Source organism: Dipodomys spectabilis, unplaced genomic scaffold (assembly GCF_019054845.1).
Source record: "Dipodomys spectabilis isolate Male_0828 unplaced genomic scaffold, ASM1905484v1 ptg000318l, whole genome shotgun sequence".
Taxonomy (NCBI): domain Eukaryota; kingdom Metazoa; phylum Chordata; class Mammalia; order Rodentia; family Heteromyidae; genus Dipodomys; species Dipodomys spectabilis.
In genome coordinates this window covers 139,944-156,370 of record NW_024870995.1, presented here as the reverse complement: position 1 = coordinate 156,370, position 16,427 = coordinate 139,944, and the positions used below count along the sequence as shown (strand labels likewise).

At 53.9% G+C, this 16,427-nt stretch overlaps 1 protein-coding gene across 1 annotated transcript; it reads right to left on the bottom strand.

Annotated features, from left to right (window-relative positions):
* Window positions 1-3,138: 3,138 nt before the first annotated feature.
* Window positions 3,139-13,242, bottom strand: Dbndd1 (dysbindin domain containing 1). The gene is made up of 4 exons (XM_042702252.1): window positions 13,146-13,242; window positions 6,434-6,565; window positions 5,937-6,077; window positions 3,139-4,472 (listed from the first exon to the last, which is right to left on the bottom strand). Exons 1-4 carry the CDS (start codon window positions 13,174-13,176, stop codon window positions 4,315-4,317), a joined length of 462 nt encoding a protein of 153 aa, XP_042558186.1. The 5' UTR covers window positions 13,177-13,242; the 3' UTR covers window positions 3,139-4,314.
* Window positions 13,243-16,427: the final 3,185 nt, after the last annotated feature.

Here is a 16,427-nt window from a genome sequence, read left to right as displayed (position 1 = left end):
GTAGTCGTGTCATCCATGAGCAAAAAAGCCAAGCACAAGCACAGACCCTGAGTTCAAGTATTAGCAAACAATAACAACAACAATAATATAATAAAAACTGGAAACTGTCAGCTAATTGTCACATGTAGACTAGGGTTTTTTTTTTTAGCTGGTTTTTTTTTTTTTTGTCGGTTGTGGGGCTTGAACTCTGGGCTTGGGCACTGTCATTGCGCTCTTCAGCTCAAAGCGAGTGCTCTACCACTTTAGACTAGGATTTCTAAAAATTTTTTATTACTATTATTTTTGTAGTACTAGGATTTGAACTCAAGACTTTTAACACTTGTTAGGCTGGTGCTCTACAACTTAAGCTAGGCCTACAGCCCTGCTTTTTTGGCTGGTTACTTTGGAGACAGTGTAGTAAACTTTGAAGTTTTCTGCCCAGGTTGGCCTCTTAGCACAGTTCTTTAGATCTCAGTTTCCTGAGCAGCTAGGATTATAGGCATGAGTTACTAGCACCTGGCTTAGACAGGTTCTTTATTTATTTTGGTCGGTTGTAGGCTTGAATTCTGGGCCCGGGCTCTGTCTCTTAGCTTTTCAGCTCGAGGCGAGCACTCTGCCACTTGAGCCACAGCATTACTAGTGGTTTTCTAGTGGTTTATTAGAGGTAAGAGTTTCACGAACTTTCCTGCCCAGGCTGGCTTTGAACTGAGATCCTTGGATCTCAGCCTCCTGAGTAGCTGGGATTTCAGGCAGGAGCCACCAGCCCCCAGCTAGACAGGTTCTTTTTTTTTTTTTTTTCTTTTTCTTTTTTGTCATGGGGCTTGAACCTCTGGGCCTGGGCGCTGTCCCTGTGGTCTTCAGCTCAAGGTGAGTACTCTACCACTTGAGCTTCAGCACCACTTCCAGTTTTCTAGTGGGTTATTGGAGGTAAGAGTTTCACAGACTTTCCTGCCCAGGCTGGCTTTGAACCATGATCCTCAGATCTCAGCCTCCTGAGTAGCTAGGATTACAGGTGTGAGCTACAGGCACCCAGCCTAGACTTAGGTTCTTAATGTTATCACCTTTTGGTGAAGGGTAGACTCAAAGGGCATCCCTGGGGCCTACCTTTAGGCTTTCTGGTATATCACTTGAGTGTGAGGGAGAACTAGAACTCGGCACCTGTTCTTAGGGTTGGCCTGCCTTACTGGGTAGTGTCAAGTTCAATTCCATTCCCTCATATGCCACTTTGCCCCCAAACCCCTTCAGTTAGAATTATAGAGAGGGTGTGACCTGAGCTCCAAGGCCTCCTTTTATCCTTGAGGGAGGGTCTACAGGGCACCTATGGGTACCTCACAGGTTCCTGCTTAGTAGCTTTCTCTTGAGTAAAGGATGGCTGGCTCTTGGTTATGAGTACCAAGTTCTTTTGATGCATTAGGCTGAAAGGTACCTTGTTCTTGGTGGTCCTGGGGTATGGTAAAGATTGGGGACTGAGTGTGTGAGGCTTGGGTGTGTGGGGGTCACAGGTTGTAGGTTGGTAACAAGTCATCAGCTGTATTAGCCATCTAGGGAGACACCTCTACACAACCAACTGTTCCTCAGGGCTTCCTGAGTGACCAGCAGGGAGAGTGGGACTCAGTTGCTGTCGTGCATGCCTGTGTATGCTCAGGTTCCCTTGGTGGCTGTCTGAGGCCTGACGCCAGGACCTTGCAGTACATTTTCCAAGCTATTGTGTTTGCCTCAGAGCCTCAAATGTTGAATTTCCAATGGGGACAGGTGCTTTCAACTTTTACTGTTTATAAACTATACCTTATTAAAGAATTTAAATCTCTAGGGCTCAACCTGTATTGTGGCGTCTTCCAACCCAGATGAGTTGAGCTACTTGGGGGTCTTGTTGAGGTCCTGGCCTGGTCCCTCAACCCCGGAAGGGCCCGTTTTGTCCTAATGTCTGTAGCAGGGCTTCCAGGACCTTATGGGGCCGTGATGTTGCTGCCATGGCTCAGCTGTGGGGCTGGCCACCTCATTGGCTGATGAGAAGGTCCTGTGTGTTTGTCTCTTGTGAAACTGGCATGCCCGCTGATCTGTCACCTCCTAACAATCCACAGTCACCCAGGCCTTTTGAGGTAATCCAAGGATGAGGCTTCTTGTGTCCTGGACCTCAGAGATTAGCACACCCCATCTGACACACCTGCTGCTCCTGTCAGTCAGGTCAGTGTTCCTATACTTTTTAAAAATTTTCCACTTCTTTCACCCCGTTTGATCTAGTTGTCTTGTGTGTTAATGTCCCCATCTTCCACAAGTTACTAGCTAATAAACTAGAATTGTGTCTTGCTCTATAAGTGCCCACCAACTTAATCAGTTTTCCTGTCCACCTGTGTGACTGAGTGGGTGTGTGTGCCCCCTCTGCCTATAGCACCCATCCCTGGAGTAAGCCAGTGCTGTGGTTCTCTTCTGCTCACCTGGGGAATCTCTTGCTGTGCCAGCTGGTGAAAGAGCCTACAGGAGGTGGGAATAGCCAGAACAGGGCACAGCTAGTGCTGGCAGCCTAGGGTACTCCTGGTTGGTATTCTCAGCCTGCCTGCCTTCTGTGAGGGGAAGGGAGGGGAATGGTGTGCTCAGAAGCCACGACTTGCTGAGACTGCTGTCGACTCAGGAGGCTGAGCTCTGAAGATTGAGATTCAAAGCCAGCCCGGGCAGGAAAGTCCATGAGACTTTTTACCTCCAATAAACTGACAGAAAACCAAAGTGGCGCTGTGGCTCAGGTGGTAGAGGACTAGCCTTGAGCTGAAGAGCTGAGGAACAGCGCCCAGGCCCAGCATTCAAGCCCCATGACCAACAGGGAAAAAAATTTTTTTTTTGCTTTCCTTAGCAACTTGAAATCCAGTGTACACATTGCTGAAGTGTATCACCCAATCGGACAGCATATAGCACGGTCTAGCAGAGCCCTCCATGGCACCCTGCTGTTCGCTAGAAAGAAGAACCGTGATTAGGTCTTCAGTTGGTGGTGAAGCTCTAATCCCACTCTATAAATGGCTCTACGGTAGCTGCAGTAGGAGGTTGGACTGGGGTTTTGGGAATGGGAGAAACCTTGCTAGCAAAAGTATGGCCAGAGGCTCACAGCTGCCATGGTAAGATTGAAAGAGACAGCTGCTGTGTTCTGTCTTGGAAACAGAGATGGTTTACGTTTTAGGAGACTTGGTCAGGCAGGAACTGGACTTTTATTCAGAAAAGAGCCTCTTGATGGCCACTGCACACAGCAAAAGCCCAAGGTATGCCTGGGGCATCTCCGCAGGACAGTCCAGTGAGAGGATCAGGAGCCTGTTTTCCTTCTCCAGAAAGGCTTTAGTGGAGAAAAGGGTAGAGAAGATTGGCTTGGGGACAAAGAGCAAGCTTAAACCTTTATTTCAAAACCATTTTCTGGTTCATGGTCATATCAGCAGTGCCCTTTAGCACATAAAAAGCAGTAACTGGAAAAGGCTTAGCTGGGTGTCCTAACATCTCACCACAGAGTGAGCAGCTGGTTGGTCCTGCCTCCCCTGCACATCCTTGGGTTCCCAGGACACAGACCCTCAGGGTCTCAGAGTCTCCTACTGAGTTGACAGACTGGGTGGCCCATACAACTGGACAGTGGGGGACAGGCACAAGTATGTATTACAGACAGCAGGAAAGGGTGAAAGTGGATCCCCCCCCCCCCAGGTTAGGAGCTGTCACAGGTTCTGAGGCAGTCTGATGGTATTTGGTGTTCTGAGCTAGGGAGGAGGTGGGCCAGGCCTCCAGCTCTCAGCTGTCATTTACCATAACTAGGAGAAGTGGACCTGGAACCAGTGGTGCCTGTCTGTGGCACAGGAAAAGGGCAGGATTGAAATTAATCTGGAAAGTTTGGGAACGAACCCACCCTCCCACATGCTTGGCTGGACAGCAGAGCATGCCAGAAGTCACCCCCAAACCCACCTCCCATTTCCAAGCCGAGGTCTGAGGAAACACATTGGAAACACTGCTGAGGGGTTCCTGAAGTGTCCCTCACAGGCTTTGGTCTCACGCTGAGCCTGATTTGGGGATCGGTGGCAGACAAGAGCACTGGTCCTATAGACGAGTTTCCAGAAGGCTCACCATTGTCTACTCTGGTTTTACCCAGAGCAGTCACTCCATGTGTCGTCCCTGGTCCAGGGTGCAGAAACCAGCTGGATGCAAGGCCACTGGGCTAAACTTGTGCTGGGTGCCCAGGGGCCTGATGTGGTGTCAGGAGGCAAACAGCTGGAGTCCTGGGTAGGAGGAGATGTCCCTGGGGTGAGGACTATCCCGAGCTGCCATCGCAGTGGTGGTCGGCCTGGTCCTGTGGCTCCAGGGAAGGCTGGACCACTAGTCCTCCTTGGGCCCCTCCACAGTGAGGAAAGTGTCTACAATTGCATTCTGCCGCTCCAGGTCTCCAAGGGGCTGCTTCTCCAGGTTCTGCTCAGCCCTTGCTCTTGTCCAGGAGGGGGAGCGCAGGCAGCCTGCCCGGGGCAATGGCTGCAGACCTGGTGGGGACACAGGAGAGGTCAGAGGCTGGGGCGGGCACATGGTGGCTCTGTTCTACTTGCCGATCTCCTGGGGGCTTCTGTGGATGCAACTGCCACCCCTTCCCCTCGGGAGCCTAGCTTTGGCTCTTGTCAAGACAACAGGGTGTGGGGTCTCCCCAGAACCGCCCTCCCCCCCCAACCCCACCAGTGATGTAGTCAGCCTCCAAGCTCCACCCTGTCACAGATTCACGTCATCTCAGTGTGGGCTGTGTGGCTGGACCCCTTTCCCGACCCTCTGCCACCCTCCGCACAGAACAGCTGGGGCAAGGGTGCCCGTGAGCGCGGTTCCAGGGTCTTCCTGTTTCTGACATACTCAAGCTCCCAGGGGACACGCAGGGTGCCCCCACCCCCATGTGACATGCCCTCACAGGGAGCATGTGAGCAGTTGGTCTGCTGACAAGGTACATTCTGTGAGCCCTTGGGTGGGGGTGGAGGGGTGTATGTGTGTGCATACCTTAACCTTGCACTAGATGTACATTTGTTGGTTCAAGCCTGGGCCTGGTATGCTGGGGAGGGGTAGAGGGGTACGGTGGTGGGGAGTTATCCTGGGCCATGCGTCACTCAGGTTCTAAACTGGGCCTGGAGGGGCTGGGAAGGTAGCTCAGTGGTAGAGCGCTTGCCTTGCATGCCTGAGGCCCTGGGTTGGATTCCTCAGCACCACATAAGCAAAAAGAAAAAAAGCTGGAAGTGGTGCTGTGGCTCAAGTGGTAGAGTGCTAGCCTTGAGCTGAAGAGCTGAGGGACAGCGCCCAGGCCCAGAGTTCAAGCCCCACGACCGGACCCAAAATAAATAAAAAAAATAAACTGGGCCTGGAGGTCAGAGAACAGAAGCTGAACCAGGCTAATGGGGAGGCTGAGTTTTTTGCCCTCCCTCCCTCAGCCTGAGGCTGATAGTTGGCCATATTGGAGACAGACTGCAGACTGCACTTGAACCCTACTCTGACTAGCAATTGTGGGGGAGGCGTGAGGAGACAACACGTCAGGGCTCTGCCTGTGTGAGATGAACAGGAAGGGCAAAGGAGACTTCTGGGGCTGGCCTTTCCCACACTCATTTTGGAGCTCTGGAAAATGACCGTGCTTCCTCGGCATCCACAGAGGGGCCAGGGCTGCTCAGCATGCCCCATCCCACCTTGTGCTTGGCCTGACTTCATTTCCAGTGCTACTTTGAAGGGACAGCAGCTTTGCTTCTTATTGCTCACTTGCAAAGTAAGGCTAAGGAGAGGTTCGTGTAATGGGAGATAAATCCCCATTAGATAATTTGTAATGTAAAATATATATAGTGAATTATATGGTGTGATAGTGAAAAGCACTTAAACAAGATTGGTGTGAAACTTTCATAGTGGGTCCTGAGGGAGCAGCAGCATGGGCTTCCTCAGGCCACCTCCTATGCCTCTCATCCCTCCAAGCCCCATGCCAGCCTCACCTGCTGGGGATTCATTGGTAAAATTCTCATCATCAGAATCTGCAAAGACCTCGGCGAGTTCTTGGTCAGACATGTCGGTCAGCTCAGTGAGATCCAGTAGGTCGAAGTGGACCTCCAGAGAGGAGACGCTGCTCAGGGGCTCTGGAGGCGGGGAGGAAGGAGGCATAGTCACCCCACAGTGATGTGATTGCTTGGAAGCCCCACAGCCAGCGGGTGAGCCAGAACTTTCTCTGTAAAGCCAGCACAGACTAAGATGTGGGCAAACCTGGAGTCAGACGATCATCTGTGCACATTCAATATTGGAACACTTTCTGGGATCTTCCATTGTGCAGGCAGTACAGCTGAGGCACAGCTATAAAAGTTCTGTGCTCAGTGCTGAGCCCAGACCATGCTCTGTGGCGCTGTTGCCATCCCTGCCCGCCCCGCCCCCCACTGGCTGCGTGGCTCTCTGGGGAGACAGGGCCCCCCAGGATGCTGGGCTGGTTGTTGATACTTACGCCTCCTCTCAGTGACCTGCAGGAGCCCTGGTGCTGGTATTGGGATGCCTGCCTCCTCCTCCACCACAGGTGTATGGCAAGTGTCCCCTGATCCATGGGCTGAGACACCCAGGGCAGCTTCTTTAATAATCTCTGCAACCAACACATGGTGTCACTTTGAGTCTGACAGGACTCTCCCACTCCCCAAGATCAAGGAAGTCTCAGAAGGACCTGAAAACTTGTCAACTCATTACTGGGCAATGACTAGAAGGTCACTGGGCAGACCCATGCCTCAGTAAAGGGGGCAGAGAAGCCATTTCTTCCACTCAGGCCTTCCTGAGATGGAGGTGATGAGAATGTATATGCAGACCACTCTCAGTACTACAGCATCAGGCTGCTGTCCTACTGCAGGAATTCCACAATAGGCAAATCAGTTCAGACCCTTAGTATTCCCACATATCTCAGGTTTTTGGTCAGCCCAGATCCAATGCAGGTTCATTTATGAGCTTTTGTGTCAGCTTTCCTGTCCTTCCTCTGGTGTAGGAGGAAGAGGGCTCTGGTTGCTCATTCCTATATAATCCAAGCTACTCAGGAGGCTGAGACTTGAGCATTGCAGTTCAAAGCTAGCCCAGATAGGGAAGTCCATAAGATTTTTATCTCCAATTAACCTCCAAAAAGCCAGAATTGGAGCTGTGGCTCAAGTGCAGAGCATCAGCCTTGAGTACAACACAGCCAAGGAGCAGTGCTCTAGTCCCAAGCACTGTCACAGAACAAACCTGTGACATTTGCATTCACAATGAAAAGAGATAAAGTAGAAAGTGGTAGCCCTGCCATCCACCATCCCTCTCTACCAGTCACATGTCACACTGGGTGAATGCTCTTCCAGGTTACTTCTATAAAACCTTGACCAAATATAATTGCTCATTTTTTCACATTTATCTTTTTCTGTCTTGCAGGTATGCAGACAGTCCTTTGGTCTTGCACAAAACACGTTTCTTTCCATTGCCTAGTGGACTCCATTCACAAATCATGCATCTCCTAAAGCAGCATGTGTGTCCGCGCGTGCAGACCAGTACTGGAGCTTGAACTCAGGGTTCTGTTCAAGGCTGGGGCTCTAACCACTTGAGCTATACCTCTACTTCCTGCTTGCTGATTGATTGGAGATAAGAATCTCATGGACTTTTTTTTCCTGTTGTGGGGCCTGAACTCTGGGCCTGGGCGCTGCCCCTCAGGTCTTCAGCTCAAGGCTAGCGCTCTACTACTTGAGCCACAGTACCACTTCCAGCTTTTTCTGTGTATGTGGTGCTGAGGAATCAAACCCAGGGCCTCATGTGAGGCACATGAGGCAAGCACTCCACCACTAAGCGACCTTCCCAGCCCCTCATGGACTTTTCTGTACAGTCTGGCTTAGATCTCAACCTCCAGAGTAGCTAGGATTATAGGCATGAACCACCAGCACCAGGCACAGCAGGGTATTTTGAAGGTGGTAACTCCCCAAGAGAATAGACAGAGTAAGTACCTGCCTTCCTGTTATCCTATCCCATTATCTTCTCCCTTTTTCCAAGGATCTCTCCCAAGACCCTCCATCTTCCTCTCCTGCTGGTTTCTAGGCCCTTCATGGGAAGGGTCTGCCTGCCTGACCCACACCCAAGAAGGTGCTCAGGATGAACCTGGGTGAAAGAAGGCCTTGTGTGGTGGAGCATGACCCTGTGGAGTGTATTCTGGCAGCCCTGGCTGCCATCCGGCGCAGCAGCTGCTGCCAGGAGGGTCGCAAGGGGACAGCGGGCCGGGTTTGCAGTGTTGACAGCTACTAGTTAGAGACTAGCCTGCCTTCCCCTTTGACCTAGGCCCAGGAGTCTGGAAGGTTCCAGGCAGGACACCTGGGTCTGGAGGTATGTCAGCTGAGCTGAGAAAGGTAAGGGACGAGAGTCCCATCTTCAGAGATGGGGCACTCCTGGCCTTCTGAATAAGGACAGCTGGTGCTGGCAGGGTAGGTCCTATATTCCTTGGGTAGTCAGGATCACCTTCCAGACTGAAAGCCTGTCAGGCTTAGCCTGGGATGCAGTCCCTTTTGCCTAGAGGACTCTACATGCAGTGGAGTCCTCTAAAGCTGAGAAGGAACTCTGCCAGTTCCTGCCTTCAGGTGTGTGCAGAGGTCCTGGAGGGAGTGCAGACTGCATCTAAGGCAGGGAGAACTGAGATAGGGTCAGATGACTGAGGATGAGGCAGAGGGACATGGGCACATTCTCAGGACAGACTCCACTGTGTGAGGGAGAAGAAAGGGATGGGGTCTACTTGGTTTTATTGGGTGGCCAATGAGAACAACATGTAGGTGGAAGACTTGGCACTGACCTCACTGGTACTCCTGTCTTGGTCCTTGGAACCTCAGTCAAAGTGTCCATCTTACACTGGGTTTGGGGTGGAGGGAGAAGGGCTTTGCTGGAATACTATCATTCCTCCTTTGATTTCTGGAATCACATGGTATAGCCCTGGGACAAACTTCTGGTCCCAAGCAGAGTGGCCTTGTTAAAAAATGATTCTAAAAGCCAGGAGCTGGTCGCTTATGGCTGTAATCCTAGCTACTGAGGATTCTGAGATCCAAAGGTTGCAGTTAGAAGCCAGCCCAAGCAGAAGAGCCCATGAGACTCTTATCTCTCTATTTAACCACCAGAAAACTGGAAATGATGCTGTGGCTAAAGTGGTAGCGTGCTTGCCTTGATCTGAAGAGCTGAGGGACAGCGCCTAGGCCCAGAGTTCAAGCCCCATGAATGACAAAAAATAAATTAAAAAATTTAAGAACCTGGAGCCTTGAACTCAGGACCTTGAGCTTGCTAGATACGTGCACAGGCAAGCCTTATTCCACTTGAGCCACACCCCAGTCCTTTATCTTTTTTTTTTCTTTTTTTTCCTGTTGGTCATGAGGCCTGAACTCTGGGCCTGGGCACTGTTGCTTAGCTCTTCAAGGCAAGCGCTGTACTACTTTAGTCACAGCGCCACTTCCGGCCTTTTCTGCTTATGTGGTGCTGAGGAATCGAACCCAGGGCTTCATGCACTATCCCCCTGAGCGACCTTCCTATTTGTGTTTCTTGATCTTCCTATTTATGCTTTCCCTGTAGTTAGGATGACAGGTGCCTGCTGCTTGCCCAGCTTCTCACTCTCTCAAACTTTCTGCCTAAAGTGGCCCTCCCTATCTCTGCCTCTGTAGTGGCTAGGATTATCTTCATGGGTAACTGAGCCCAGTTCTTTTCCCATTTTAGTAGTCGATGGTATCACAGAGTTGAATGAATCAAATACCTCTCAACTTTTCCCCTCTCTCTCTCTTCCTTCCCAGTATTACATAGTGGTGAAGATGGCACAATTTTGTGACTAAAGTAAGGACACTGAACTGTATACTTTCATTTTAATTTTTTTTTTTTTTTTTTTGCTGGTTGTGGGGCTTGAACTCTGGGCCTGGGTGCTGTCCCTCGGCTCTTCAGCTCAAGGCTAGCGCCCTACCACTTGAGCCACAGCGCCACTTGAAGCTTTTTCTGCATATGTGGTGCTGAGGAATCGAACCCAGGGCCTCATGCATGCAAGGCAAGCACTCTACCACTGAGCCACCTTCCCAGCCCTGAACTGTATACTTTTAAAGGGTTATTTATATTTATTTGTGCTGGTACAGAGGCTTGAACTCAGGGCCTGAGTGCTGTCCCTGATTCTTTTCCACTCAAGGCTGGTATTCTACCACTTCAACCACAGCTCTATTTCCAGCTTTTTTTTAGGGGGTGGGGGGAGGAATGGGACTCAAACTCAGGCCCTGGGCAATGTCCCTAAGCTTTTTTGCTCAAGGCTAGTGCTCTACCACTTTGAGCCACAGTTCCACTTTTGTTTTTCTGGTAGTTAATTAGTGCTAAGAGTTTCACAGACTTCTCTCTGTGCTGGCTTCAAACTGCAACCATCAGATCTCAGCCTCTTGAGTAGCTAGGCAGAGTCACCAGCAGCTGGCTTCTTTGGGCTTTTTGATGGTTAATTGTAGATAAAGTCTTGTACATTTTCTTGTCCAGGCTGGCTTTGAACTGCAATACTTATAGGATTACAGGCATGAGCCATTGGTATCTAGCTAAAGGGTTAGTTTTTTTTTTTTTTTTTTTGATACGTGAATTACATCTCAGTGAAAACCCTCAATTGAAACAAAGGTTGATGTTGGCTGGAATTAATGGGCAAACCTGGGGGAGAAAGGCCATATACTAATATTTGCTGTGCACTCACCATGCATCAGACACCATGGGCCAAATACCATTTGGGCTCAGGTATTAGAAGTGCACACTCTGGGAGAATCTGTTTGCTGCATTCCCAGGACCTATACTTGGTTCCAGAGTATATCATATTTAAAATGTGTTTGCTAAGTGAATGAGAGGATGGTGAAGAGGTGATCCCAAGGTTCTATAATGAATGCTCGTTTGAAAAATCACCTAGGCCTGTCTACATCCTTGTGGCAATCTCTTAGAAAAAGAAGTTCCCATGGGCAAGATGTGCTGCTCTTTCTAGGGTAGGGGCAGAGCCACCATGGCACAAAGGCTCTGTTAGGGTGGTGCTGGCTAACTGGTCCCACTCAGGGCCCTTGGCAGAGTAGAGGAAGCAGGTGCTTCTGGTGCCCCTCAAAGGACCCCACAATGTCCTGGTCCTTACATAGCACTTATTAAGGGGGATTGTCTGGGCCTCTCTGGGGCTCCTGCTGCCCTGACTGCAGAGTAGAGATGTCCTGCCCACCAAGGCAGCCCCAAGGGTTGATGGCTGCCACTTGTACTTTGCTGCTGACCTATTTTCAGCACATTTGTGACTGAACAACTTGGCCCAAATCTCACGTTCCCTGTTGTGCTCTCCAGACCTGACTACTCTGAGTACCTCTGAACTAATGAAATGAATGAATGTTAAAAAATATGGCTTTAGGGAGGAAGGGATGGTCACAGAGGCAGGAGCTACATGTACCCTACTTTCCCATCACCTTTGTCTCTGAATCCAGATTTTCCTTCTAGCATTTTAAGGAGGCTAGGCACTCTTAAGACTCAGCTTCCTGAGGGCAGGATCATGTCCTTCTTGATCTCCCTGAAGGCTCTCTAACAGACTTTGAAGAGGGTTAGAGGCCTGGTATCTAAATGCTCACACCTGCAATCCTGCCTGTTTAGCAAGAAAAGATCAAGAGGATCACAGTTCAAGACCAATCTGAGAAAAAAGTTCACAAGGTCCATCTCAACCAGTAGAAAGCTGGGCATGGTGTCATGTGCCTGTCAGCCACTCAGGAAGCATAAACAGGAGGATAGAGTCCAGGCTGGCCCAGACATAAATTGGAGACTTTTCAAAAATTAAAGGAAAAGGGCAAGGAGACTGGCTCTCGTAGTAGAGGGTCTACCGGTAGCCCTGAGTATTAATTTGTCTAAGTGCAAAAGCGGTGTTTGGGTAGTTTTCCAGAAGTCATTTTTAGAGAGCTACTTTCTTAAATGACTACTGATGAAACAACGTGCCTAGACTGCTTTAAAGTTGGCCTGGCCTGCTGCGGGTTTGGGGCTGGGAGGTGGTACACGGAGCTTCTAGGTGTCTACTTTCATGTGTGTGCTTCATGGTCTTCAAGGTAAAGTTTCAGAAGTAAGTGCGTGCCTTGTGACGGCCATAGTTACCGATGTGAAGCCTCATGAAGTCCCACAGAGAGGAGGGCAGCGCACAGTGCAGCCAGCCAAGGAAGGTGGATGGCGTGGGCTCGGTCCCCACTGCCCGTCCCTCGTGCCGGGCAGCGCAGACCCGGCGAGCCACGCGGGTTGCGCCCGGGCTCTGCCCTGGGCAGGGGCGACACAGTCAGAAACGGGGGCTGCCCAAGGAGAGAGGGGCGCCTCGCCCCGCCGGGGAGCGGCGGCCGGGGCCAGGACGGCCTTCCGTCCGCGGTGCGGCTTCGAACTGGCTCTGCCTCCCCAAAGCCCTCGCCCGGCGGTCCCCAGCAGGAGCGCTGGGTCCGCTCCCACACGCGGCAGCGCCCAGGCCCTGGGCTCCGGGAGGGGCGCGGCCGCCCTCCTCACCCGCTGGGCTCTAGGGTGGACAGCCCGGGACCGCGATGCGCCGGCGGGCGGGGCGGGGTGGCTCCGGGAGCATCCACGGAGCCCGGGAGAAGGGTCTGGCCGTTTTCCTCCCGGAACCGGCCCCCTCCGGGTGTCGCCCGGCTGCTTGGGCCAGGCGTGGACGGGGCTGTGACCTCGGCCCGCAGGGCCTTGGGCAGGGACGGGGGGCGATAGGAGGCCCTGCCGCCCGCCTTCTTGCCCCTCCGCGCCCGCCTGCCCTCGGAGCAGTGCGGGGCCGAGCCGCCGCGGCCGCCGCCCGCCGCCCGCAGCCTCGTCCTGCGCCCGGGCCACCCCTCCCGGCTCCCCAGGGTCGTCTGGGGCGAACAAAGCAGACGCCGAAGCGGCGGGCGGCCTCTCCGGCCGGGACCCCAGTTCCGGTCCCCCGGCTCTCCGCGCCCCATTCTGGGCCGGGCCGGAGGGGTCTCACCAGCGAGGTGCGCTCGGCCGGGCGCGGGGCAGGCCGGGGGGCGGGGACGCGTTCCGGGAGCCCGGGGCCCGCTCCCGGGGGGGTCCGGCCGGGCTCCGCCCTCGGTCCCCGGGGGCGGGCGGGATGGCGGGGAGGGGGGCGGGGGGCGGGAGGGCTGGCGGGGGGGGGGGGGGGCGGTGGGCGGCGGCCGCGGCCGGCCGCAGGGCGGATCCGCACTCACCTCCGGGAACGGCGCCCTCCGAGGGCTCCATAGGGCCGGCCAGGCCCGGAAGGCGCACGGGCGGCGGCGGCGTCACCCGGCTCCGGCGCCCCAGCAGCTGCGGCGGCGACTCGGCCCCGGTTCCGGGCGCCGCGCATCAGGGCAGCAGCCAGGGGGCCGCGACGGCGGGGAGGAGCCCGCGGGGCGGGGCGCGCAGCTGCTCCTCGGGGCGCGGATCCCCTCCCCGCAGCGCCCCGCAGGGCCGCACAGGTGCAGCCCCGCCCCGCCCCACGCGCGCCCCCTGCCGGCCCCGCGCCCGCAGGCCGCGGCGTCCTGGCCCCGCGCCCCGCCCGCCCGCGGACCCGCCCGGGTCTCGCCGCCGCTTCCCGCCCGCGGGCCGCCGGCCCGCTGGTCGTCCACCCCCAGGAGTCTGTGCGGAGCCCGCTGCGCGTGGCGCGTGGCGGGGCCGAGGGCGGAAGGGCCCAGGTAGGGCGCAGGCGGCGCCGGTTCCCCCGGCCCGGAAAACCTGGACTTGAGGATCACGACGCCCGTTCGGAAGCGACGGTGGCAGCTGGAGACGGAGGTGGGTGCGTCTTGGAAGGGAGCGCGCCTTGCCGGGAGCGCGTTTTGGAGGGGGCGCGTCTTGAAGGGGGCGCGCCTTGGAGAGGAGCGCGCCTTGCCTGGAGCGCGCCTTGGAGGGGAGCGCGCCTTGCCGGGAGCGCGCCTTAGAGGAGGCGCACGGGTCCTTGCCGAGGACATGCCTTGGAGGGGAGCGCGCCTTGGAGGTGCCGCGCCGGTCCTTGCCTTGCCCGGAGCGCGCCTTGGAGGGGGCGCGGCTTGGAGGGGCGCGCCGGTCCTTGCCTTGCCGGGAGCGCGCCTTGGAGGGGGCGCGCCGGTCCTTGCCTTGCCGGGAGCGCGCCTTGGAGGGGGCGCGCCGGTCCTTGCCTTGCCGGGAGCGCGCCTTGGAGGGGGCGCGCCTTGGAGGGGAGCGCGCCTTGGAGGGGGCGTGCCGGTCCTTGCCTTGCCGGGAGCGCGCCTTGGAGGGGAGCGCGCCTTGGAGGGGAGCGCGCCTTGGAGGGGGCGCGCCGGTCCTTGCCTTGCCGGGAGCGCGCCTTGGAGGGGAGCGCGCCTTGGAGGGGGCGCGCCGGTCCTTGCCTTGCCGGGAGCGCACCTCGGAGGGGCGCGCCGGTCCTTGCCCGGGAGCGCACCCGGGCCGCCCTGGCCGAGCCACCGGGAGACCTCAGCGCCGCTGCGTCCCCGTCTCGGAAGACGCCATCCTGACCGCCCGATCGGCCCGGCCCGGCCCGGCCCGGCCCCCGCTCAGCCCCGGACCCCGCGGAGCGCCCGCACCCGCGCTGGCCGGCGCCCAGGCCGGAGTCCCAGTCTCTGGAGTGATTTCTCAGCCCACGGAGACGCGGAGGGGTTCCGGAACGACTGCAGGGTTAAAAAAATAGACGCGCTAACATTCCATTCCTTCCGGAATCTTCCGCTCCTGCCAGGACTGCGAAGGCGCCTGCCCGACGTCGTGCGCCCGCCGGACCTCGTGCGACGTCCACGGCTGGAAGGCCGCGAAGCCATCTGACCTCCCGCCAGCGGCTGCCTCTACCGAGGTTTCCGTCTTTTTTTGTGGGTCGTGGGTCTTGAACTCTGGGCCTGGGCGCTGTCCCTCAGCTCTTCAGCTCAAGGCCAGCGCCCACTTCCCGCTTTTTTCTTTTTGCTTATGTGGTGCTGAGGAATCGAAGCCAGGGCCTCCTGCATGAGCCACCTTCCCAGCCCCGTGCTTCCCTTTCTGAGGACCATCCAGACTGCTTTCCAGAGGGGCTGTATTAGTGTCCATTCCCACCAGCAGAGCCGGAGGTTCCTCTTTCTGCGCATCCCCTCCAGCATTTGACGTTGGCTGAATTTAGGATATAGGCCATTCTGACCCGGGTAAGGTGGTTTCTCAGGGAGGTTTTAATTTGCATTTCCTTTAAGCTGGGGATGATGAACATTTCCTTTGCCAGTTTTATCTCTTCCTCTGAGAAGTCTCTCTTTAGCTCCCTTTCCCATTTAATGATTGGTTAGATTTGGGAGGGTTTAGTTTCTTGAGTTCCCTGTATATAATGGATATTAGGCCCTTGTCTTATATATTGCTGGTAAATATCTTTTCCCAATTAGTTGGGTGTCTTTCTAGGTTGGCAGCTATGTCTTTCTGAAGCTTTAGTTATATATACAGTGACTCATTTCATTTTCCAGTATTACAATATTTACCTCTAAAACAAAGGGCAGGACTATATTGTAGGTGGCTGATGCTAGTTGGGATGTAATCATGACTATCATGACTTCAAGTTAGCCTTGGAAAAAAAGGTTTACATGACCTAATCTCAACAGAAAAAGCTGGTGTGCTGGTTCCTGTCTATCATTGCAGCTACAATGTGAACCAAAGGAGGATCTAGGTCTAGCAAGGCCTAAGCAAAAAGTATGACCCTATAAAAAGAACCACAGCAAAAAAGGATAGATACTTTCAAACAGTAGAGCACCTACTTAGCAAGCACAAACCCTGAGATCAAACACCAGTACTGTCCCAAAAAAGGCCAGTCTGGTTATAATAATATCCAGACCTTCAGTGAACTGATGTGGCTGTCTGGGCCACTTGCTTTTAAGAAACATTAGACAAAATTCCCAGTTTGTATGTATTAACACTTGCTCAAGTACTTTACAGGAGAGTTTGATACCATTTTTCTGGGTTTCTATTATTACTATTGTTGTTGTTACTGTCCTAGGGCTTGAACTCAGGACCTGGGCACTGTCCCTGTGCTTTTTGGCTCATGGCTGGCACTCTAACACTTAAGCCTTTGGTGGTTAATTCGAGATGAGTGTCTCATATACTTCACTTCAAACTACAATCCTTAGATAGCAGCCTCCTGAGTAGTTAAGATTACAGCAGCTACCACATCTAGCTGCTGCCACCTCCTCCTCTTCCTTCTCCTCCTCTTCCTCCTCCTCCTCTTCTTCCTTCTCCTCTTTCTCCTCCTCTTTCTCCTCCTCTTCTTCCTCCTCTTCCTCCTCCTATTCCTCCTCTAACTCTCCCTCCTCCTTGTGATGTAGAGAGGAGTTACAGTTACATAAGACAGGTAAAGAGTACATTTCTTTCTGGACAATGTCATCCCTTCCCTCATTATTATTTTTAATTAAATAGTTGTATAAAGCGGTTTCAATTCCACAAGTTTGTCTGGATTTCTGAGCTGCACAGCTTGTTGCTGAATGAAAGGTATACATGTGAAGAAAAGATTTTTTTTTTCCCTAAAAATCAGACCTCAAATT

Excerpts from the sequence above, each read along its gene's own strand:
- Dbndd1 (XM_042702252.1), bottom strand. The coding sequence starts at position 13,176 with ATGGAGCCCTCGGAGGGCGCCGTTCCCGGAG. Across the intron at positions 6,566-13,145 it reads GGAGGGCGCCGTTCCCGGAG|AGATTATTAAAGAAGCTGCC; the intron begins GTGAGTGCGGAT and ends TGTTGGTTGCAG. Across the intron at positions 6,078-6,433 it reads GCAGGTCACTGAGAGGAGGC|AGCCCCTGAGCAGCGTCTCC; the intron begins GTAAGTATCAAC and ends CCCCGCCTCCAG.